Source organism: Myxocyprinus asiaticus, chromosome 5, assembly GCF_019703515.2.
Source record: "Myxocyprinus asiaticus isolate MX2 ecotype Aquarium Trade chromosome 5, UBuf_Myxa_2, whole genome shotgun sequence".
Lineage (NCBI taxonomy): Eukaryota > Metazoa > Chordata > Actinopteri > Cypriniformes > Catostomidae > Myxocyprinus > Myxocyprinus asiaticus.
Genome location: NC_059348.1, coordinates 45,585,694 through 45,609,586, shown reverse-complemented (window position 1 = coordinate 45,609,586; position 23,893 = coordinate 45,585,694). Strand labels below are relative to the sequence as shown.

The 23,893-nt window shown below is 37.5% G+C and overlaps 1 protein-coding gene across 3 annotated transcripts in view; it reads right to left on the bottom strand.

Moving 5' to 3' along the window:
• LOC127441121 (partitioning defective 3 homolog) overlaps positions 1-23,893 on the bottom strand; it is a 144,112-nt gene that overhangs the window by 61,435 nt on the left and 58,784 nt on the right. For all 3 annotated transcript variants that reach the window (XM_051698331.1, XM_051698332.1, XM_051698333.1), the window contains exons 11-17: positions 23,524-23,652; positions 22,725-22,760; positions 19,488-19,676; positions 18,427-18,597; positions 15,251-15,401; positions 3,802-3,982; positions 3,398-3,540 (exon numbers count right to left, since the gene is read on the bottom strand). In XM_051698331.1, the coding sequence (XP_051554291.1) occupies positions 3,398-3,540; positions 3,802-3,982; positions 15,251-15,401; positions 18,427-18,597; positions 19,488-19,676; positions 22,725-22,760; positions 23,524-23,652 (1,000 nt within the window). The remainder of the gene's footprint in view (positions 1-3,397; positions 3,541-3,801; positions 3,983-15,250; positions 15,402-18,426; positions 18,598-19,487; positions 19,677-22,724; positions 22,761-23,523; positions 23,653-23,893) is intronic.

The window sequence follows — 23,893 nt, the reverse complement described above, 5'->3', positions numbered from 1 at the left end:
CAAATTAGAATACATCATAAGACCAATAAAAAAAAAAACATTTTTAGTGAATTGTTGGCCTTCTGGAAAGTATGTTCATTTACTGTATATGTACTCAATACTTGGTAGGGGCTCCTTTTGCTTTAATTACTGCCTCAATTCGGCGTGGCATGGAGGTGATCAGTTTGTGGCACTGCTGAGGTGGTATGGAAGCCCAGGTTTCTTTGACAGTGGCCTTCAGCTCATCTGCATTTTTTGGTCTCTTGTTTCTCATTTTCCTCTTGACAATACCCCATAGATTCTCTGCGGGGGTCAGGTCTGGTGAGTTTGCTGGCCAGTCAAGCACACCAACACCATGGTCATTTAACCAACTTTTGGTGCTTTTGGCAGTGTGGGCAGGTGCCAAATCCTGCTGGAAAATGAAATCAGCATCTTTAAAAAGCTGGTCAGCAGAAGGAAGCATGAAGTGCTCCAAAATTTCTTGGTAAACGGGTGCAGTGACTTTGGTTTTCAAAAAACACAATGGACCAACACCAGCAGATGACACTGCACCCCAAATCATCACAGACTGTGGAAACTTAACACTGGACTTCAAGCAACTTGGGTTATGAGCTTCTCCACCCTTCCTCCAGACTCTAGGACCTTGGTTTCCAAATGAAATACAAAACTTGCTCTCATCTGAAAAGAGGACTTTGGATCACAGTCCAGTTCTTCTTCTCCTTAGCCCAGGTAAGACGCCTCTGACGTTGTCTGTGGTTCAGGAGTGGCTAAACAAGAGGAATACGACAACTGTAGCCAAATTCCTTGACACGTCTGTGTGTGGTGGCTCTTGATGCCTTGACCCCAGCCTCAGTCCATTCCTTGTGAAGTTCACCCAAATTCTTGAATCGATTTTGCTTGACAATCCTCATAAGGCTGCAGTTCTCTCGGTTGGTTGTGCATCATTTTCTTCCACACTTTTTCCTTCCACTCAACTTTGTTAACATGCTTGGATACAGCACTCTGTGAACAGCCAGCTTCTTTGGCAATGAATGTTTGTGGTTTACCCTCCTTGTGAAGGGTGTCAATGATTGTCTTCTGGACAACTGTCAGATCAGCAGTCTTCCCCATGATTGTGTAGCCTAGTGAACCAAACTGAGAGACCATTTTGAAGGCTCAGGAAACCTTTGCAGTTGTTTTGAGTTGATTAGCTGATTGGCATGTCACCATATTCTAATTTGTTGAGATAGTGAATTGGTGGGTTTTTGTTAAATGTGAGCCAAAATCATCACAATTAAAAGAACCAAAGACTTAAACTACTTCAGTCTGTGTGCATTGAATTTATTTAATACACGAGTTTCACAATTTGAGTTGAATTACTGAAATAAATGAACTTTTCCATGACATTCTAATTTATTGAGATGCACCTGTATATATATATATATATATATATATATATATATATATATATATATATATATATATATATATATATATATATATACACACAGTTGTGCTCAAAAGTTTGCATTCCCTTGGAGAACTGGTAATATATGTACCATTTTTTTCAAGAAAACATGAGTAAGCAGGCAAAACATTTCTTTTATTTCTTATGGGATTCATATTCAACTGTAGATTATAACAGAATGGCACAATCATAAAACAAAACATGGCAACAAAGAAAAAAGTCTGCATACCCTTAGTTCTTAATACTGTGTATTGCCCCCTTTAGCATCAATGACAGCATGCAGTCTTTTGTAATAGTTGTCTATGAGGCCCCAAATTCTTGCAGGTGGTATAGGTGCCTCCAGGTCATGCAAAGTTTTGGTTGTCTTGCACGAACCGCACGTTTGAGATCTCCCCAGAGTGGCCCGATGATATTAAGGTCAGGAGACTGTGATGGCCACTCCAGAACCTTCACCTTTTACTGCTGTAACCACTGGAGGGTCAACTTGGCCTTGTGCTTAGGGTCATTGTCGTGCTGGAAAGTCCAAGAGCGTCCCATGCGCAGCTTTCGTGCAGAAGAATGCAAATTGTCTGCCAGTATTTTCTGATAACATGCTGCATTCATCTTCCCATCAATTTTCACAAGATTCCCCGTGCCTTTAGAGCTCACACACCCCCAAAACATCAGTGAGCAACCACCATGCTTCACAGTGAGGATGGTATTCTTTTCACTATAGGCCTTGTTGACCCCTCTCCAAACATAGCGCTTATGGTTGTGACCATAAAGCTCTATTATGGTCTCGTCACTCCAAATTACAGCATGCCAGAAGCTGTGAGGCATGTCAAGGTGTTGTCGGGCATATTGTAACCGGGCTTTTTTGTGGCATTGGTGCAGTAAAGGCTTCTTTCTGGCAACTTGACCATGCAGCTCATTTTTGTTCAAGTATCCTCATATTGTGCTCCTTGAAACAACAACACTGTCGTTTTCCAGAGCAGCCTGTATTTCTCCTGAGGTTGCCTGTGGGTTTTTCTTTGTATCCCGAACAATTCTTCTGGCAGTTGTGGCTGAAATCTTTCTTGGTCTACCTGACCTTGGCATCAAGAGATCCCCGAGTTTTCCACTTCTTAGTAAGTGATTGAACAGTACTGACTGGCATTTTCAAGGCTTTGGATATCTTTTTATATCCTTTTCCATCTTTATAAAGTTCCATTACCTTGTTACACAGGTCTTTTGACAGTTCTTTTCTGCTCCCCATGGCTCAGTATCTAGCCTGCTCAGTGCATCCAAGTGAGAGCTAACAAACTCATTGACTATTTATACACAGACACTAATTGCAATTTAAAAAGCCACAGGTGTGGAAAATTAACATTTAATTGCCATTTAAACCTGTGTGTGTCACCATGTGTGTCTGTAACAAGGCCAAACATTCAAGGGTATGTAAACTTTTGATCAGGGCCATTTGGGTGATTTCTGTTATCATATATATACACACACACACACACACACACACACACACACACACACACACACACACACACACACACACACACACACATATATATATGATTGCATTCGATCTGATTAGATTCAGGGGCCTGCGATCGATATTACGATATTATGTGCACAATTAAGTAAAAAAAATTCTCACAAATGCAACCAAAATATGATATTTTATTGAACTCTCTGAAAAGTGCAAATCCAGCATCCACATTGGGACATCCACAACAAAATAAGGTATATGTACACGTGTTTTAAAATTTAGCAGTTAAAACAAATTCGAACGAATGAGCATTTATAAGATAAGTCCAATGTGGTCTCACGCATCCTCCTAATGTGGTTGAAGTGGATGTAATTAAAAACTAATTGGACCCCATTTCTCGTCATTACCGTTGTCCCGTTTCAAAAGAATCACCGAAAAACACTTCTTAATACCAGGTGTACCTTAGAGTAACTAGGTCCAAATACTGTGTTTGGGATTGATCTTCAGATTACCTAGATCCATGCTCTTGGACTTGCGGGTCTTGTTGATGTCAAGTTGGCTTGCGTCTCCATACTGCTTGGTGCGTTTCTCAGACATGCTTTGCCTGCCAAAACCTTCCCTCTGAAACGCCCCCTCATCATTGGCAATGGGAGCGCTGAGAGAGAGAGAGAGAGAGAGAGAGAGAGAGAGAGAGAGAGAGAGAGAGAGAGAGAGAGAGAGAGAGAGAGAGAAATGAAATCACAGCACAGCATCCAGTTCTTGGCCCCATTCTAATAACTGAGATGCCTTGACAAACAAAGGAAGGCCATGGACTCAATTACTTCAGGAAGATCGTCAGGAGAGTTTGAGAGTTTATGCTTAAAATAGAAATGCAGACAATAGGTACTTCAATAAATAAATCCAAACTTTCATTAACCTAGCGAGAAGCTCTTGGTCCCAGGGTGGCGGCGGTGGCGTCTCCACAGCGAAACCCATGTCATCATGAGAGCTGGATGAGGATTCAGACAAGTGGGAGGGGAGAACACACGGCCTATCGTCTTCAATTATGACCGTGTCATCCTGAGGCATGTTAACCGTTGGCGAGAGCTGATAATGATCTAAGGAAGAAACCGTGAGATAAGACAAGGAATGGGAGTAATCAGTTTGTTATTTTAAAGTCAGGTAATACAGTTAGTCCAGATAATGGTGGGATTTCATTATGCGCAGAAGGTAAAAATAAAGAGATTATTGTATTATTGATAATTTATGTAAAAATAACTCAGCTCACACAGAGAAAAGCAGGTCAAAGTCAGTGTATCAAGAATAGTAGCGAATCATTTGTGCCGTACCATACATGTTGTGAGATGTACATAAAGGACATGTTAAGAGTCCACTCTCTCTATCTGACAGACACTCACAGTTCTATTTCTCACTCTTAACATAACTTCTAGAGCTACCAATTTAACATGACTTGACACACCATCTTTAAAATGGCCGCTAAGAAAGACTGACAAATTAAATATAATAAAATGGATTTCAATATGTTGACTTCTAAAGCCACTTTTTGTCTATTCAATGCTTTATGTGTCTGCCAAAATAACGTTATGTCTTTGATTTCTCTTCATTTTTTTTTAATCAGCTAATGTTAATATTTGCAAGTATTTGCAATTAATTTGATGGATCAGTATATCATGTAATTAATTTGATTAAATTTTTAACCGACTGACAGGCCTTGTAAATTCACATGTAGTCTGGACGCAATTTGCACTGTGGTTTTTCGGTATCTGTTTTCAAAACTGGTGAAACTCTTTTAGCCTTTCTCCCTTAAATGTTGATAGGGAGAAGTGTTTGTGTATGCATGTCAGAGAGAAAATGCTGGTAGATTGTTTTTTCTTTCTAATCTGTTTAGAAATGTACCACCCGAGACTAAAAAAAGTCCATGAGAAACACTTTTTTCTGTAAATACTTCAATAAGTGAAACAGTGTGGGATGTCAGAATGGACTCAAGATGTCAATGTGCTGTATAAAACATAACTTATTACACAGTCATCCAGCGATCTGACATTTCTGAATAACGACTGCACATTCAGGGATAAAGTGAAATTTCACTGGTCACTGAGGTATTGCAAAATATATTTGCTACTTATCGTTTCACTCTGCGATCTCTAGAAGTAAGCTGATAAAATAATTTCAATCAATATTTCATGTCCATTTATTTATTTATTTGGTAAGTAGTAATATAATAAGCCGGATAATGAGCAGTTAAATGGTCATTTTCGCAATATAAACACAAACCGGAGGTGGAATCTAGCTGTTTCTGGAGAATCCACCATCTATTTCATCTCACATAATAATACAATTTCAACTTAAATCAGTATTTTATTTCCATTTAATTATTTGTTTGGTAAGTAGCCATTAATATTTAGTGTAAAAAGCGGGACAATTTATACAGTCAGCTGGTCATTATTGCAAAATAAATCCCTTCAGGTAAGACCACTATGTTGGGGTTTATTTTGACATAATGATTGGCTACCTGTAGATTAACCTTTAAAAAACATATACCATAACATATAACATAAAAAAAAAGATTGATTTATAAAACAAAATTTGACTGTGAAAACAGATGATCAGCTGGTGAAATCTGGCTGTGAATTTAAGACTACTGCCTACCGATCTATCTTAATCATGGATATTTTGTCATTTTTCGATTATCAACATTAGTTACTAACTAGGGCTGCACGATATATCACATTTATCGAAATATAGCAAATTTGTATATTGCAATATGCATATCACAAGGCTTCCAAAATTTCTTTAAAAAGTAACGTTTTAGCGATGCAGATATTGCATGTCATTTTGACATTAACAGATCTGGCGAGTACATGAGAGTTGACATATTTTAGTAAGTTGTATTATATCTTTCAACATACACTGATGTTCAATCATGTTTTTTGTTTTTTAATAAGTTGGAGAGAGAGAGAAGCCCACGCTTCCTGTAGCACTTGCCATAGATGTGGCTATCTTGTCGGGCACTTCTCACGCACCTTACAGTCTAGCTGATTCCACAAAAGCTCAGTGGGTTAAGATCCATAACACTCTTTTCCAATTATTTGTTGTCCAATGTCTGTGTTTCTTTGCCCACTGTAACCTTTTCTTTTTGTTTTTCTGTTTCAAAAGTGGCTTTTTCTTTGCAATTCTTCCCATAAGGCCTGCACCCCTGAGTCTTCTCTTTATTGTTGTACATGAAACTGGTGTTGAGCGGGTAGAATTCAATGAAGCTGTCATCTGAGGACATGTGAGGCGTCTATTTCTCAAACTAGAGACTCTGGTGTACTTATCCTCTTGTTTAGTTGTACATCTGGCTTTCCACATCTCTTTCTGTCCTTGTTAGACTTTGTTAGTGCTTTGTCTTTGAAGACTGTAGTGTACACCTTTGTATGAAATCTTCAGTTTTTTGGCAATTTCAAGCATTGTATAGCCTTCATTCCTCAAAACAATGATTGACTGACGAGTTTCTAGAGAAAGCTGTTTCTTCTTTGCCATTTTTGTCCTAATATTGACTTTAAGACATGCCAGTCTATTGCATACTGTGGCAACTCAAAAACAAACACAAAGACAATGTTAAGCTTCATTTAATGAACCAAATAGCTTTCAACTGTGTTTGATATAATGGCAAGTGATTTTCTAGTACCAAATTAGCAATTTAGTATGATTGCTTAAAGCAATATGTAAAAATTTTCATGTAATATTCACCTTTTTTTTGCCAATGTGTGAACGGCTTGTAACACAACTTAAAAAACGAGCCCTTCCCTGTAGACTGATTTTCATGCGAAGGGAGCAGGTTGCTTTTGCTGGGAAAATCCAAAGGATGTGACGTTTATGCGTGATTCAACAGCAACAACAAACTGCAACACTAGGTAACATTATCTTAGAGATGGAATCCAGCAAACGGCCAACTCCAAGCACAACACCGACACCTACACAAACTCTGAGTAAGCCAAAAAAAAAAAAAAAATATTTATCTACTGAATCCCATCTGGCTAAGCGGGAACATGATCGTGGTCGATCGAAAACTAGAGTGAACACTGGCAGGGCATTTGATTCCTGGAGGGATCTTCGTTCGGTTTTGGGGATCAAAACCGACCCTGAATTGGCATTCTTCTTACTGGACAGGTAAGCTTACATAACTGCAAAGCATGTGAAATATAGTGCCATAAATCTGTGTAATTTTAGCGAACTTGATATTGCCTGCTAACACTGACGAATTGCAAGCTACCTTGCTTCGTATCTTTCAAATAATTTAAACGATCTTCTCTTTATACTGAAAGTCAGGAATGCTGATTCACAGTAACTGTCATGAACAATGTTAATCTGTAATTATTCAGCAAGGTAAACTACAATAACACATGAAATGAATGCTAGACAATGTTCAAGATAATGCAAAAAGACCCATTCATTAGTGTAACGTAACTTGGTTATACAGAAAATATATATATTCTATTATTATAAAGTAGTAGCACATCGATATATCAAAACGACAGTTGTGATGGAATCACATCAATTCTGAATTGTGTCAACATATTTATAATGTATAGTTTATTTTATAAACAGCTACTGTCATCATCCACCAAATTTAGTTAACAGCTATTGATAAAGCTGGCAAGCTAGCTAATGCAGACATAGGCTATCATATAAATGCAGTCAAATGTATCATGCAAAGAAAAGTGATTACTTCAAACTGCAGTCTCACATAGTCAAACCTATATCCACACTTTGTTTTAGCTTTGTTCCAGCACTGGATAGTCAAATATAATATACAGTCTCAAAGTTTGTAGTAAAACAATCATAACTGTGTAATTTTAATTATGCTACCTTATCTGTCAACATGATGTCGGTGAATCACGTTCAGTCTCTTTGTACGTTACATCATTGTTTTGGTCGATGCTCGCTCGCTTGCATCCCTATGGAGTGTGTGCACGAGCACGAGCACGAGCAACAGGTAGCTGGTTGCAGTTCACTTAACGGCCACAGGTGTCATTAATAACAAGGGTTTCTGAATCTTACATACTGCACCTTTAAGGATAAGAGTGTTGGAGTGATGGCTGCTGGACATGGGGTCTGTCTAGATTTGATAAAAAATTACTTTTTTCAAATAGTGATGGTGCTGTTTTTTATATCAGTAATGTCCTGACTATACTTTGTGATCAGTTGAATGCCACTTTGGTGAATTAAAGTACCAATTTCCTTCCAAAACAGCGAAATCTGTACATTATTCCAAACTTTTGGCTGCCAGTATGAGTCCATTTCTTTTTTCTTCCAAAAAACTTCAGTATATTTGGATGGTTGAGGTTCTGATGTTCCGTGTACTTCGATGACTTCATAAGATTATTTCCCACTGCATATCGAATATCGCAATTTACAACTACGCATAACCCTTTGTATCGTGCAGCCCTACTAGTAACTATGAAAAGCCTATTTTGGTTGACCACCAAAAGCATACATATGATATATACTGTATATAAAGGGGTTAAATTGGATTTAACGATTCCAAAAAAATAAAAAATAAAAATGCTTGTTTGTTAATCCATTCCATTTCTTGCATTCCCTAATACGGTTTTTGTTTGATCCATTTGATGCGTTCTGTCTCTATTTAGCGAGTGTACTTAAATATTTCAAGTTCATTATGCTTCGCTCTTGTCAGTTGCGGACACTGGTAGAGGCAACATATTCGAGAGCGGCACGAGACCGCATGCCCCCGCATATAGACACGTGTTCCACTCCTGTATTGCATTGTGATTCGATCTCTGATTCATAGAAATCATGTAACATGCAATCAACTGCTCACCCTTTTCTTAGATCCACTGATTTGCAGTAGCGATTTTTCTTAGTTTATTAAAAAGCTGTATAAACAAAGGGGTTTTGAATCCGGAATCAATTCGCATACAAAGCGGCATCAATAAAGAACAAAAAGACCACTCGACCAACACACTGGAGGTTTTACTGTTATTTGTATATTTATATGTATACTCCGTTTTTGTTGATCCAGCATTTATTTTTATCATGTTTATGTTTTTTATTTATTTTGGATTTTTTTTTCCAAGCAATACAGTAGGATTCACTAGTGAAAATGCTTCTTCATGCCACAGTGAAGAATTTTTTACTTTTATAGTTTAATGCAAATGTTTTCATTACAAATAATATTATCACAATAACAATTTGAGTATAAGGTATAGTTGTGTAGAAGGTGTTTGATTCCCCTGTTAAAGGAATGTTCTGGGTTTAATACAAGTTAAGCTCAATCGACAGCATTTGTGGCATAATGTTGATTACCACAAAAATGAATTTCGACTCGTTCCTCCTTTTCATTAAAAAAAAAGAAAAAATCTGGGGGCCTGGGTAGCTCAGCGAGTATTGAGTCGCGAGTTCGAATCCAGAGAGTGCTAAGTGACTCCAGCCAAGTCTCCTAAGCAACCGAATTGGCCCTGTTGCTAGGGAGGGTAGAGTCACATGGGGTAACCTCCTCGTGGTCGCTGTAATTTGTGGTTCTCACTCTCGGTGGGGCTCGAGGCGAGTTGTGCGTGGATGCCGCGGAGAACAGCGTGAAGTCTCCACACGCACTACGTCTCCGCGGTAATGCGCTCAACAAGCCACGTGATAAGATGCACGTATTGACGGTCTCAGAGGTGGAGGCAACTGAGATTTGTCCTCTGCCACCCGGACTGAGGCGAGTCACTACAACACCACGAGGACTTAGAGCGCATTGGGAATTGGGCATGCCAAATTGGGGAGAAAAGGGGAGAAAAACCACAAAAAAAAAAAAAAAAAAAAAAAAAGAAGATTAAAATCGAGGTTCCAGTGGCACTTACAATGGAAGTGACAGGGGACAATGAAAGAAATTTCAAGCTTACAATTTTATAAAAGCACTTACATTAATTATTCTGTTAAAACTTGTGTATTATTTGAGCTGTAAAGTTGTCTAAAATGTCATATTTACAGTCATTTTAGGGTTTGTTGACATTACATCATCATGGAATCGAAGTTGTAAAATTGGCTATAACTTTAAACAGAAAAGGTTTGCAAGTGATTTTATCACACTAAAATCATGTTTACATGCATATTGTGGCTTGTATCTTGTGGCTATACCTTTGAAAAATTGGCCCTACATTCACTTCCATTGTAAGTGCCTCACTGTAACCTCGATTTTTGCTTTTTTGCTTTTTTTAAAGAAAAGGATTGAGTTGAAATACATTTTTGTGGTAGTCAACATTATGCCAAAGATGCTGTCGACTGAGCCAAGAACATTCCTTTAACAGGGGAATCAAACAACTTCTACACAACTATACCTTAAACTCAAATTGTTATTGTGATCATATTATTTTTAATGAAAACATTTGTTTAAAATACATTTGATATCATTCTTAATCAAGTTTTTTTTTGTCATCCAATGTAAAAACCAAATATTAAATGTAATTATGTATTTTCACAATTAAGTTGAATAAGGACATGAAAACATTTAACAGAATCCCAGGAAAATTGATTCATCTGAAAGAAAAAACTTCTGTGAATTACATACCATACAGACCTATTAAGAAATCCATATTTAGACACTCATGTATTTTATTATAACTTTATTGACGCCACTGATTTTAGGGTTCCCCCACCCCTGAAATCCCAATTTAACCTGTGTATATACTGTATATACAGTACTGTGCAAAAGTATTAGGCACTTCTGAAAAATGTTACATAGTGAGGGTGTCTTAAAAAATAATGCCAAAAATATGTTTTAATTATCAATTAACGTCATACAAAGTCCAGTAAACATAAAAAAGCTAAATCAATATTTGGTGTGACCACCTTTGCCTTCAAAACAGCACCAATTCTCCTAGGTACACCTGGACACAGCTTTTCTTGGTTGTTGGCAGATAGGATGTTTCAAGCATTTGCTTCTGTCTCTTCATGTAATCCCAGACTGCCTCAATGATGAAATCCGGCCTCTGAGGGGGCCATCTGTTACAGGACTCCTTGTTCTTCTATTCAATTCTATTTGCAAAGGGAATGTTGAAACCTAAAATTGATATTTCCTACTGATACCCTAAAAGCAGAATATATACAATAACAATTTTAAGACAAATGTTTTTGTGAAAAATATAATGCGCCTAAGACTTTGCACAGTACTGTATATTAATATATATACACACACACACACACACACTTTGTGCATGACATGAGTAATTTTTTCAAAGATTGTTTACAGATAGATTGTTTCACTTTTAATGGACTATATCACAATTCCAGTGGGTCAGAAGTTTACATACACTAAGTTAACTGTGCCTTTAAGCAGCTTGGAAAATTCCAGAAAATTATGTCAAGCCTTTAATAGGAAATTAGCCAATTAGCCAATTAGCTTCTGATAGGCTAATTGGCGTCAATTGGAGGTGCACCTGTAGATGTATTTTAAGGCCTACCTTCAAACTCAATGTCTCTTTGCTTGACATCATGGGACAATCTAAAGAAATCAGTCAAGACCTCAGAAAAAAAAAATTGTGGACGTTCACAAGTCTGGTTCAACCTTGAGGGCAATTTCCAAATGCCTGAAGGTACCACTTTCATCTGTACAAACAATAGTACGCAAGTATAAACACCATGGGACCACACAGCCATCATACAGCTCAGGAAGGTGACGCATTATGTCTCCTAGAGATGAACGTAGTTTGGAGCGAAAAGTGCAAATCAATCCCAGAAAAACAGCAAAGGACCCTGTGAAGATGCTGGAGGAAACAGGTAGACAAGTATCTATATCCACAGTAAAACAAGTCCTATATCACCATAACATGAAAGGCTGCTCAGCAAGGAAGAAGCCAATGCTCCAAAACCACCATAAAAAAGCCAGACTACAGTTTGCAAGTGCAAATGGGGACAAAGATCTTTCTTTTTGGAGAAATGTCCTCTGGTCTGATGAAACAAAAATTGAACTGATTGGCCATAATGACCATCGTTATGTTTGGAGGAAAAAGGGTGAGGCTTGCAAGATGAAGAACACCATCCCTGCTGTGAAGAATGGGGGTGGCAGCATCATGTTGTGGGGGTGCTTTTCTGCAGGAGGGACTGGTTCACTTCACTAAATAGATGGCATCATGAGGAAGGAAAATTATGTGGATTATATTGAAGCAACATCTCAAGACATCAGCCAGGAAATTAAAGCTTGATCGCAAATGGGTCTTCCAAATGACCCCAAGCATACCTCTAAAGTTGTGGCAAAATGGCTAAAGGACAACAAAATCAAGGTATTGGAGTGGCCATCACAAAGCCCTGACCTCAATCTGATAGAGAATTTGTGGGCAGAACTGAAAAAGCATGTGCAAGCATGGAGGCCTACAAACCTGTCTCAGTTACACCAGTTCTGTCGGGCGGAATGGGCCAAAATTCCGGCAACTTATTTTGATAAACTTGTGGAAGGCTACTCAAAACGTCTGACCCAAGTTAAACAATTTAAAGGCAATGCTACCAAATACTAACAAAGTGTATGTAAACTAGGGATGTGCGAGACTAGTCGACTAGACGGTTCGGATACTGCTAGTCGACACTGGAATTACTAGTCGGTTACTATTTCCCCCCATTAAACTGATAATAGTTTTTAAATATTTATGTTTGGCTTTATATTTTTACAGAGGCTGCACTTAAATTACTGTCATATTAATGTTACATATTTTAAATAGAATTAATAATACAAATATTATTTAAAAAAAAGAGGATATCTGGAGCAGATACAGAGTTTAATTTCACCTCAGGCTGCGCGTGCTTCTTCCCTCTCTCACTCGTGGCATGCGCAGGAAAATGTCCTCTCACTAGACAAGCAAACTCAGCAAAGTAGTTAGGAAATCACTCCGGTGGTGTGGGAATCAGCTTTCCAAATGCTTGAAAGTGTGATGTTTTCACATTTGAGTCTTCTTTACATCTGTGCATGCTTGTACATTATTTTTCCGCTGAACAGGCTTTTTCAAGCGCAGGATAATCGCCGCAGGTGAGTCAAGTCCTGTCTTTCACCAGACCATGTCGAAGGGTTAATTGTACTCATCAAAAAATGTATGCTTTTGAGTAAGTAGCCAAGAAAATAACTGTTTTTGACTAGGTATGCAATTTTTTTTTTCTGCTGATTAAGAAGGCTATTTTCAACAAAGTTTTGTTCTGTGTGCACATCATGTTTAGAATACATTAGGTTTATTGCAGGCTACAACACAGGCATATTTTTTCTATCCTATAGCTACTTTTTTCTTTTTTTTACATCAGAACTGTTATTGGTTAACGTTCTTTACCGAACAGCTGTCATATTAGATCAATGGTTAATGCACGACTGCACGGTGTGAAATACATGTGACTTTTCAGCGCATTATTTTCTCTCTCATAGATTTGGCTTAGTCTACCTGTTAATTATTTTCAACAATGTCCTGACTGATTTAATATGTTAAGTAACTCTTATTTGGTGATTTCCATTTAGAACAGGCTTTTAGGTTTGTTCCATTGATCCTGCACTATTCATTCAATTGTTTTCAATAAATATGTCTGTTAAATATTCGCTAATGTTGAATCAGTGAATGCGTGCCATGTTCTATTTTTAATGTACAATGATCATAATGCAAGGCGAGCACGTCGCAGATAAATGCCCCTTTTCAGTGGAATTTAGCATCGGATTTGTAATAGATTAAGTATTTTAAATGGGTCGCATAAAAATGTTTTTTTAAACTGTTTTCTGAAGGTTGGTTTCTCTTTAGACTAGTCGGTTATAAAACTTCCGTTTAAACGACAGTCAAATTAGTCGTAGCGCACATCCCTAATGTAAACTTCTGACCCACTGGGAATTTGATGAAAGAAATAAAAGCTGAAATAAATCATTTCACATTCTTAAAGTAGTGATCCTAACTGACCTAAGATATGGAATGTTATCTACGGGATGTCAGGAATTATGAAAAACTGAGAAATATATATATATATATATATATATATTTATTATACATACACTGGCGGTTAAAAGTTTGGAATAATGTAACAATTTTGCTCTTATGGAAATACATTTTATATATGTATATATACACACACATACACATACAGAGAGAGAGAGAGAGAGAGAGAGACATTAGACATTTTCATGCATTTCCAGCAATCGACCCCAGGACCTTGGTGTTGCCACCACCACACTTTACCAGCTGAGCTTCAGAAACTGACAAATATCACTGCACCAACCACAATGTCCCACCACACACAAAAAATCTGACAAATAAGCTTTGAGCCAAAAACACTTTTTTACTATATGTTAAAGACAGCACAGCTGCTGCGATGTCTGCATGGACCTTCACATGGACAGTAGATCCACACCCAAACCAACAACTTAGGGGGTCAGAGGTTCACTTTGATAAAAGGTCTTTATCTTCACTTAGACATCTTTCAAAACAGGTCTTTGGCATAGACATTAATAACATTCTGATCAGAGTAGGTCTGTATCTCTCTTCAGAATTGCTCACAAATCAAAGACTGTCTGTGCATGTGTTTGTAAATGTAGGTATAGAATGCACATGACTGTGCATATATTGAGTAAATGGAAAAGCATCCGCATGTTTGTGTGTAAGTGTGTGCGTGTCTGGCACCCTGATAGACTGTGCTACTGTCATTTCCCATGAGTGGATTCAGTTCCTGACAGGCACATAATAGCTCTCGCTCACACAGAGAGCCCTCAGTGAACCTACACGACTCTGCATCTGTTTGTCCAGAGTAGCACTCATATGTTTTCTGTTAGAGCACTTGTTTCTCCGAGTGATGCCAATTCTACCACTGAAACCTGATGCTATGTTCAAATGTGATTGCAGAGAGTATCTGGTAAGAGTTAACTTCATCCAGCTTGAAGAAATTCAATGCAAATAATTATTTTCCTGTACTGCCTCCTTATGCTGTCAGCAGTTTCCTTCGGACAGAGCATATAAACTCCCTACAATTTAGAACTTACTAAATTCTGTCATTTCCTCAGCCTCTTGTTTTTCCAAACCTGCACAAATTACTTTCTTCTGATGAACACAATAGGAGAATTAAAAAAGAATGTTAGGGAATAATGGCCTCAGTCAACTTTCACTTTTATTGCATCTTTTTCCATACAATAAAAGTGAATGATTACTGAGGCAGTCATTCTGCCTTATGTCTTTTGTGCTCCACAGAAGAAAGAAAGCCATGCAGGTTTGGAATAACATGAGCGTGAAGTTATGACACAATTTAGATTTTTGGGTGAACTGTCCCTTTAAGATGTCTGAATTTCCTATACAGTACAGTTTGCAGGGCACTGATGGCAACTGAATGTTTACTGGTACTGTAACTCATTATGTGTTTTCAGTGTTGTTACTCACTCATTTTGCAGTTATTCGTGTTGCATTGTGGTCTTAGGTTGTCATCGAGCCCCTCAATGCCATATAGCGAGTGTGAGATCCGTCGCTCGTGGTCGTCAGGAGATGGACTTAGAGTCCGCTCTAATCCATGTGGACTACATCGGCTCTCACCCTGAGGAACATGAAATACATCATGATTTTAGCATTTTTTATAAAGCACACAACCTCCATTTATTGCAGGTTTCATTTCTAAAAAGATATTTCAATTCTACTTTATACTTATAAAGACAAGTTTACACAAAAGTTAAATTTCTGTCATCATTTACTCACCCTCTTGTTGTTTCAAACCTGTATGACTCTCTTTCTCCCTTGGAACATAAAAGGTAAATTTTTTTGGGATTGACAACCTCAGTTACCATTGACTTTCATAGCATCATCTTTCATTCAACAAAAGTGAATGGTGACTGAGACGGTCAGACACTAACATTCTGTCTAACACCTCCTTTTGCGTTCCACAGAAGAAAGAAATAGACATACAGTTTTTAGCAGCATGAGGGTGAGCAAATGATGACCAAATTTTCATTTCTGGTTGAACTATCCCTTTAATTCTCAAGCAATGCTTTTATATTAAAATCAATTTATTTCTTTAATGCTGTTTCCCCTCCACACAAAATTTGAAAAACGTGTCAATCATGAGCACTTTCAAACTTGTTTCGCTCTGATTGGCTGCACGCTCAACAGGAAGGGAAACTCCTGTAGTTATTTTCTTTCTTGATTCTGCTCTGGGTAAGAAAGTAATCGGCATCGCCCAAACTTTAAAAGCCTCATTCATAACAGCCCAGTGACAGAAATATGTGCGAGTCCATCACTGTTTTCCCTTCAGAATTGGCGAAGATATTTCTAGAAGGCCCTTACGGACAAACTGTCGCTTGTGAAATTCAGTGACCTGATTGTCTGGTATTTAAACACTCTCTCTGGGGAGAGACAAGAAAACAGCACACAGCTGACTTAAGTGCAAGTGTGTGTGTTGAGAAAGAAGCAGATACGCTGGATTCCAGGCAAATTAGAGAATACATTTTAAGTTTTGTATCATGATGAAATATGTAGGTTTCCCACACTTTTTAACCAATGAATTTCCATGACTTTTCCATGCCCTTTCCAGTCATGTGATTACTGGATTTGGATTTATAAAAATAAATTTGATTCAGAACAATTCACCAATGAATCATTTAGACTGATTTGTAAACCGTTTTGACCTATTAATTGACTCAAAAGAATGTTTAGTTCAGAAATCAGCCATCACTATACCTTGCGGGCAAGTTTTACTCCACAAAAGAGCTTTACCTAGCTGACGAGATCTTTTTAGTAGAGGGGAAATAAGAAAATTACATTTTCATTATAGAAATTTCCAGTTCCACTTTAAAGATTGTATTCATTTCCATGGCTTTTCCAGGTCTAGAAAATAACATATTCTACATATCAAACTTTAACATGTTTTATTGAAATCTCATTTTCACCCAAATTGCCATCAGCAGAGAATTCATACAAACACATTAATTTATTTAATGCAGCCCTCTACATTGTGAGTAAGGCTGTGTCTCGTTTCGAAGGCTGCATGCTAGGTAGGATGCGTCCTTTGAAGGCTGCAGTATACTGAGCATCCTCCTTTAAACAAGCCTCGTTTAAACGAGATGGCCTTCGTAGGACAAACGGAAACGGAACATGACCACTCTTTAATAAGTGCGAGCGCTTTGAGTGAGAAGGGTACAAAGTTCCTTTAGAAGGGAATGTATGAGGTACATTTTAGGAGAGTTATAATGATGTAAAGAGAAAAGAAAATAGATTTTTCAGCTGTACTTTTAGTCTAATACTTTATTTTAATTATATATTAATATAATTATCCATATTATTTACTCTGCACCCATCTACTGAGGTACTTCAACTTGGGAATTATCATTACTTGCGTTTCAACATCATATTTACGGGCAAATTGGCATTATAATTTTTTTTGACATTTCCGTTGAAGCAAAGAATTGTGGGTTGTGAGTGCCCACGAAGGATGCACCTCATGCATCCTCCGAATTCCCGTGAAAGAAGGTCGCATTCAAAGGCTGCATTCGAAGTGTCCTACTTGTTTTATGAAATGAGACAGCCTCCATGACGTACGCGGCCGACAAATGCGACCTCCGGAGGATGCAGCCTTCCAAACAAGAAATAGCCTAAATCACTCGCATACGTAAACACTCTTAAAGAGACGGTACCAATTTAGTGCTCGTTATACATATCAAATTATACATACTCAATGTAAATCGTATAAGTGCATATAAACAAACATGCAACAAAATGCAGTAATTGTATGTAATGTGTATGTGTAAATTATAAATATTTAAAGGGACAATCATACATTATGAAATATTTGTACTTAAAAAAATAAATTAAAAAAAAAACATTGTAAATATTAAAGAATTTAACAAATGCAGCATCTATGCAAGGGTTTGGTAAAATGCTATATTTTTGCATAGTAGTTTTGGTAGATTATTTTTAACTTAAATATTTTTTAAGTGTGTAATTCTATTTTCATTATTAGGTTCCAAACTTGTGAATGTTTTGTTAAAAATGTGACTGAAATATCAAACAGTGACAACAGTTTGTATCATTATTTAAAATGCAATTTCATGGCATCATAAAAATGTATGTGAAATGTGAATGTGAAACTTGTACATTTGTAAGAAGCTAAAATGTGATTAAAATGTACATTTTATTTCATATTTCGCTTTTGATCAATCTCACACACTATATTGCGTGAAGTTATACATTTACATTAAATAAAATACTGTACAGTATATGTGAAGATGCCCCCTTCTTGGTTTGCTTAATACCTTTTTCAGTTTTCAGTTGCATTACGCATAAAAGCCGTTAAAAATCTGGGAAGTAAAACCAAAAATTTACTAGCCAACGCCGATTCTTTCTCCAACGTGTCCATAGAGGGTTGCAATGATGTTCAAAGTTTTTACTATCTTTTTATCTCTTTGTCTTTATTCTGTAACTTTCCTGCAGTTTAACTGGTAGAGTATAGCAAAGGTTAAGAGTTTGAATCCCAAGGCAAAGGCATTTAAATGCATTTACCAGTCAATTTGAATAAAAGGGTCTACTCAATGCATACATGTAAATGTTCTCTGTCTATGTTCTTCCTTTACCTCAAGACGTTTGTTGATTTTTCTTGCCACGATCAGCTGAATCATCCCTCGCTTGTTGCCCTCTGTTGACATGGACTTACGCAGCGTTTCCATGGCATCCTGGTTGGTTTTCCCTATCAACGACTCCCCATTGACTGCGATGAGCTGATCATTGATTCGCAGTCTGCCATCCTACACCAGAGCATGAGATGATGAAGACTACTCATATACATATTAACATACACTCTAATGGTCAGATTTAAATATACACTGCGTAACCAACCACAACTGCAAGACAACAAATGCTAAGGAGTCAATTATATACATGATATCAAAATGTTGTTTTCAGTGGGAGACGCTGTTGTAAACATGGAGACGATGCGCAACCGTGAAGGCAGTCCGTGTAGCGCATGTTAAGAGCACAACAGCCATCCCCCGCTGCCACCTCTGGATACCTGGCAGAGGGGCCCAGAGGTACCTTAATGCGCCCCTGCTCAGCTCTGTAGGCCGCTTCAGTGCAAGTCAATGGTGGCCAGAACATTAAAGGTCCAAAAAGCACATTAAGATCCATCTCTTCATAAGCGATATGATAGGTGTGGGTGAGAAAGATATTAATATTGAAGTCCTGTTTTTTTTTTGTTTTTTTTTTACTACAAATCTCCACTTTCACATTTTTCTACTGGACAGGTAGAAGAATTTATAGTAAAAAAAGGACTTAAATATCGATCTGTTTCTCATCTTATGGATTACCTTTATGCTGCATTTATGTCCTTTTTGGAGCTTCAAAGTTTTGGCCACCATTCACTTGCACTGATGGACCTACAGAGCTGAAATATTCTTTTAAAAATCTTTGTCTGTGTTCAGCGGAAGATAAACAGTCTTACAAATTTAGGATGGCATGAGGGTGAGTAAATCATGGGAATTTTCATTTTTGTGTGAACTATCCCTTTAACAAAGGGGATGGCCTTTTGGATATGTCCCGCCCTTTCAGTTTTAATAGGAAATACAACAAAGAAAACTGTTCATCAAGCCATCTCACTGTGTCTTTACATCATAAAATAAACTGTGTGTAGATGTCTAACCTTGCATGCTGCTCCTCCATTGATAATAGACTTGACAAAGATGCCCAGGTCAGCGTGGCTCTCCTTTGACCTGTTACCCTTGACACTGACTCCCAAACCTGCTGAGCCGGAGTCATTCAGAGGCACTTCCAACGTCAGGAACTCACGAGTACCGTCTGGGGTTAAGACCAACTCCTCCTCTTCTACCTTCTACATAGAGACACAATACCGTTCATCTCTCAGGCTTAGTTCAATAAATAATGTTTCAACAAAATGTCCATTTGAAAGCAATGACGAAGGTTTAAGGTTGAAAACAGGGGAACGAGGGCAGCCTGGATAGACAGGTTCATTAGAAAAACATCAGAACAATATAAAAATCTTCATCGACAAGCAGTTCCAAGTACTCTTATGGCCAGTCACCTCTTAAATGCCACAAATCTCTGCACTTGCACCTTTTGGATTCAAATCACTATCCTGTCTGTCACTGTGTCACTGACATGCACAGCTATCATTTTCACCTGCATCTGATGGAAATTCAGTAAAGGTAAATGAAGGGGGGCTGGGATTACATGAGAAATGCTGACTGCCAAACCTCTGGCTCTCTGATTCAGACAAACAGATAATAAACCCATTACATACTCTCCTGACCTCCGCAATGACTCCCGCATGTTAGAAGCTGTCAGTGTGTGAGTGTTTGTGTGGGGGAGAGACAGAAAATAAGAGAGAGAGATGTCAGTTAAACAAGCATTCATTGAGTGACTCCTCTACAAAGTTCTCCATCTTTATTGAGCTTTAATCACCTTATAGCAATCTCTGAAACACACACACACACACACGTTCAGAAAGAAATTGATAGCTGTAATTTAGTTCTCTCACGCCTGCAGCTGGTAATGCAGATCTAATCAGCCATAAGAGGTTAATGCACAAACAACAGTGAAACGGACAAAAAGAGAAAAACAGATAAAACAAGAGAGAGGGGGTGTGTTTGAAGCCAATGAAATTCATGCCTGATATCTGTGTGTGTGTTTAGTGTGATTCTTCAGAGTTACCACCTGAAATACTGTATTAATGCATTACTAAACTAGAAGTTGAACAAAATCGTGGTTATTGGAATAGCTGTGCATGCACAAAAGGTGATGGTGTAATAGTGTTCAACTGCTATTTGCATTGCTTTCAAACCCAAGTGATCTAAAATAACCCCCATATTTGTTAAAAAAAACAAAACATTTAAGCTAATTATGTCTGATATTATGAGAAATATTCACTATATATTTCATAAATATCGAATATGATTTGAAAACAAAAGTCAGACAAGAATTTTGTGAATTTTGCAAGATCAACATACTTTTTCTGCCGTGTTTAGGGTAGACTGTTACTTTGTGTGCATACAATTTTACTATAATGTTACAATAAAACAAATTCAAGGAATACTTATTATTTTCCAGGATATTATGGTAATTTCCACATTTTCCATGACCGTAAAACCACATTACAAAATTCCAGATCTTCCAGGATTTGAGATTGATTACTAGGGGTGGGCATCGCAATCTTCATTTGAACGATTTCAATATTGATTCTTAAATCCCAAGATCGATCTTTTACTCTAAGCGCAACCCTCCACTACAATGAGAGGAAATCACTCGCATTTGCAACCAAATTTCGCGCTATGCGACTAAAATGTATCTACAGTATTTTGCAACTGCCTGTTAAATGTTTACATTTCACTCACCAGTAATTATGTAGTATAGTGGGAGTAATTCAGCAGCGAGATTCTTTTCACTGCATGTTGAGTGTAAAAGTTGTTCCGTGTAATGCGTGTCCAAAGACGAGACCCATTTGTAATTGAATAATGTCTCTTTTAATATCCTTTTTGTTCTCTACAGTCAGTTGTTGATCAAAAACCATGAAACAAACATTTAATCGTAATCATGCATAGCACAGATGACAAAGTAATTTGAGTCCTCTCGTTAACATGCGTGTATCTACAGCTCTTTTACAGAAATGCCGATTGGTTAAATACTTGTAAATAGTACAAATTAAACAATAAACATGTAATATATATATATATATATATATATATATATATATATATATATATATATATATATATATATACATACATACACACACATACACAATTGTGCTCAAATATTTGCATACCCTGGCAGAAATTGTGAAATTTTGGCAGTGATTTTGAAAATATGACTGATCATACAAAAAAAAAAAAAAAAACTGTCTTTTATTTAAGGATAGTGATCATATGAAGCCATTTATCATCACATAGTTGTTTGGCTCCTTTTTAAATCATAATGATAACAGAAATCACCCAAATGGCCCTGATCAACAACACCTTGACACGCCTCACAGCTTCTGGCACACTGTAATTTGGAGAGACGCGACCAAAATAGAGCTTTATGATCACAACCATAAGTGCTATGTTTGGAGAGGGGTCAACAAGGCCTATAGCGAAAAGAATACCATCCCCACTGTGAAGCATGGTGGTGGCTCACTGATGTTTTAGGGGTGTGTGAGCTCTAAAGGCATGGGGAATCTTGTGAAAATTGATGGCAAGATGAATGCAGCATGTTATCAGAAAATACTGGCAGACAACTGACATTCTTCTGCACGAAAGCTGCGCATGGGACGCTCTTGGACTTTCCAGCACAACAATGACCCTAAGCACAAGGCCAAGTTGACCCTCCAGTGGTTACAGCAGAAAAAGGTCATATATATTTGTTACATGTTTATTGTTTAATTTGCCAAAATGTGACCAAAATGATGAAAACTAATAAAATATAATTAATATTTTTGTAATGTACCTAGTTAGAAGGTCACCTATATAATTAACAGCATTAGCTGGGAGAGATTTCTTTTTCATATGTAGACAAAAGGGACATTATAACTGAAATTCACCCATATGAATCAATATCGAATCGAAAGCTTGTGAATCAGACATCGAATCGGGAAATCTGTATCAATACCCAACCCTACGGATTACCATGGTTTTTGTCTATACTACTGACAAAATCACAGCAAAATAAATTATGCGTTTACTAATACACTTGAAAGACAGACAGATACAGAAAGAGAAAGACTCAGATTCGTTAAGATATTGTTAATATTTGATTGGCTCAGAAGCAGCATTTACTGAAAGTATCAGAAGTTATTCGAAATTAAACACACACAGACTTCAGTGTAATATGAAGGGGGAGACAACAATGTGTGTGTGGTGGGTGTGTGTGTGTGTGTCATTCTTACCCATTCTCGTGTGTTCTGCATTGCCTGTTCTGTGTTCTAAAGAGAGTAAGAAGAATACTGTGGTAATACTGCAGCTGAGAGCCCATGAATGCTTATATACACAAACATGCACACACTAAAACAAATCATGAATTTTTCAACTAAACAAACCAGTTACTATTATATAAAACTACAAATTTAAAACTAACACCATGTCATAACTAGGTGAGGTTCGACATGTTTTTTTGTTTTAGTGACAAATAATTTGCCTCAACAGTGAAAGTGAAGCTGCTGCGTGACACAACACAGTCAGCAAATCAGAATGTATTTGATGCTTTAAATGCAGTTATGCTGAGTGTGATTCAAAGTTGCATCTGGTTAGAAGAGAAACTCAAATTTACATGGAATAGATCGCTTGTTGCTTTATTGCATCGCACCTGGTTAGGATATTTGCACATTTAGCAAAACTAAACAAAACTAAAATGAAAATAAAATATGCAATAAAAACAAAAAGCCGTATTTAAAATCATTGAGAAGACATCCAATCTGCTGATGCCGATATAGCATGTGACAAATACTGTATATTGATGATTACGTTCAAAATGTGAATGGCAACAGAGCTTGTGAAGAAAATTTGAAATTGTGAAACTATAATAACCTTGACTAAAAAAACACAGCTTTGATAAAACAAGTTTGGTGAGACTCATCTAAACAACAGAGCTGCTGTGCATCATGATGAACTAGTGACTGACAGTGTTATGAAGACATTGTCTCATTAACCGTCACTCAAACACACACATGCACACACACAGTTCCTTACCATCTCTCTGGGTAGAAAGGCCTCTTCCTGTCTCAGCACCAGCAGACTCACAGTCCCGCCCATGGGCGTCGCCCTCAGCAAAGAAACCACCTCCTCCTGAACACGGCCATTCAGATCCACCCCATTGACCTGCACCAATCACAAAATCAGACTGAATTGCGACCAGTGCAGGGTAGTAACGGTTTACATGTAATACGGATTATGTAATGTTAAAATGTATGCACGATTGCACACACAGACCTTATCCTAGCCACCAGCCATAATTACACTGAAGGTGAAATGGTAATCCACACATAAATACCGAAGCGATTGCATTAAAGTTAATTTTAGTTCTGCACATCGTTTTTGTGCTCGGCTTCAAAAATGTACA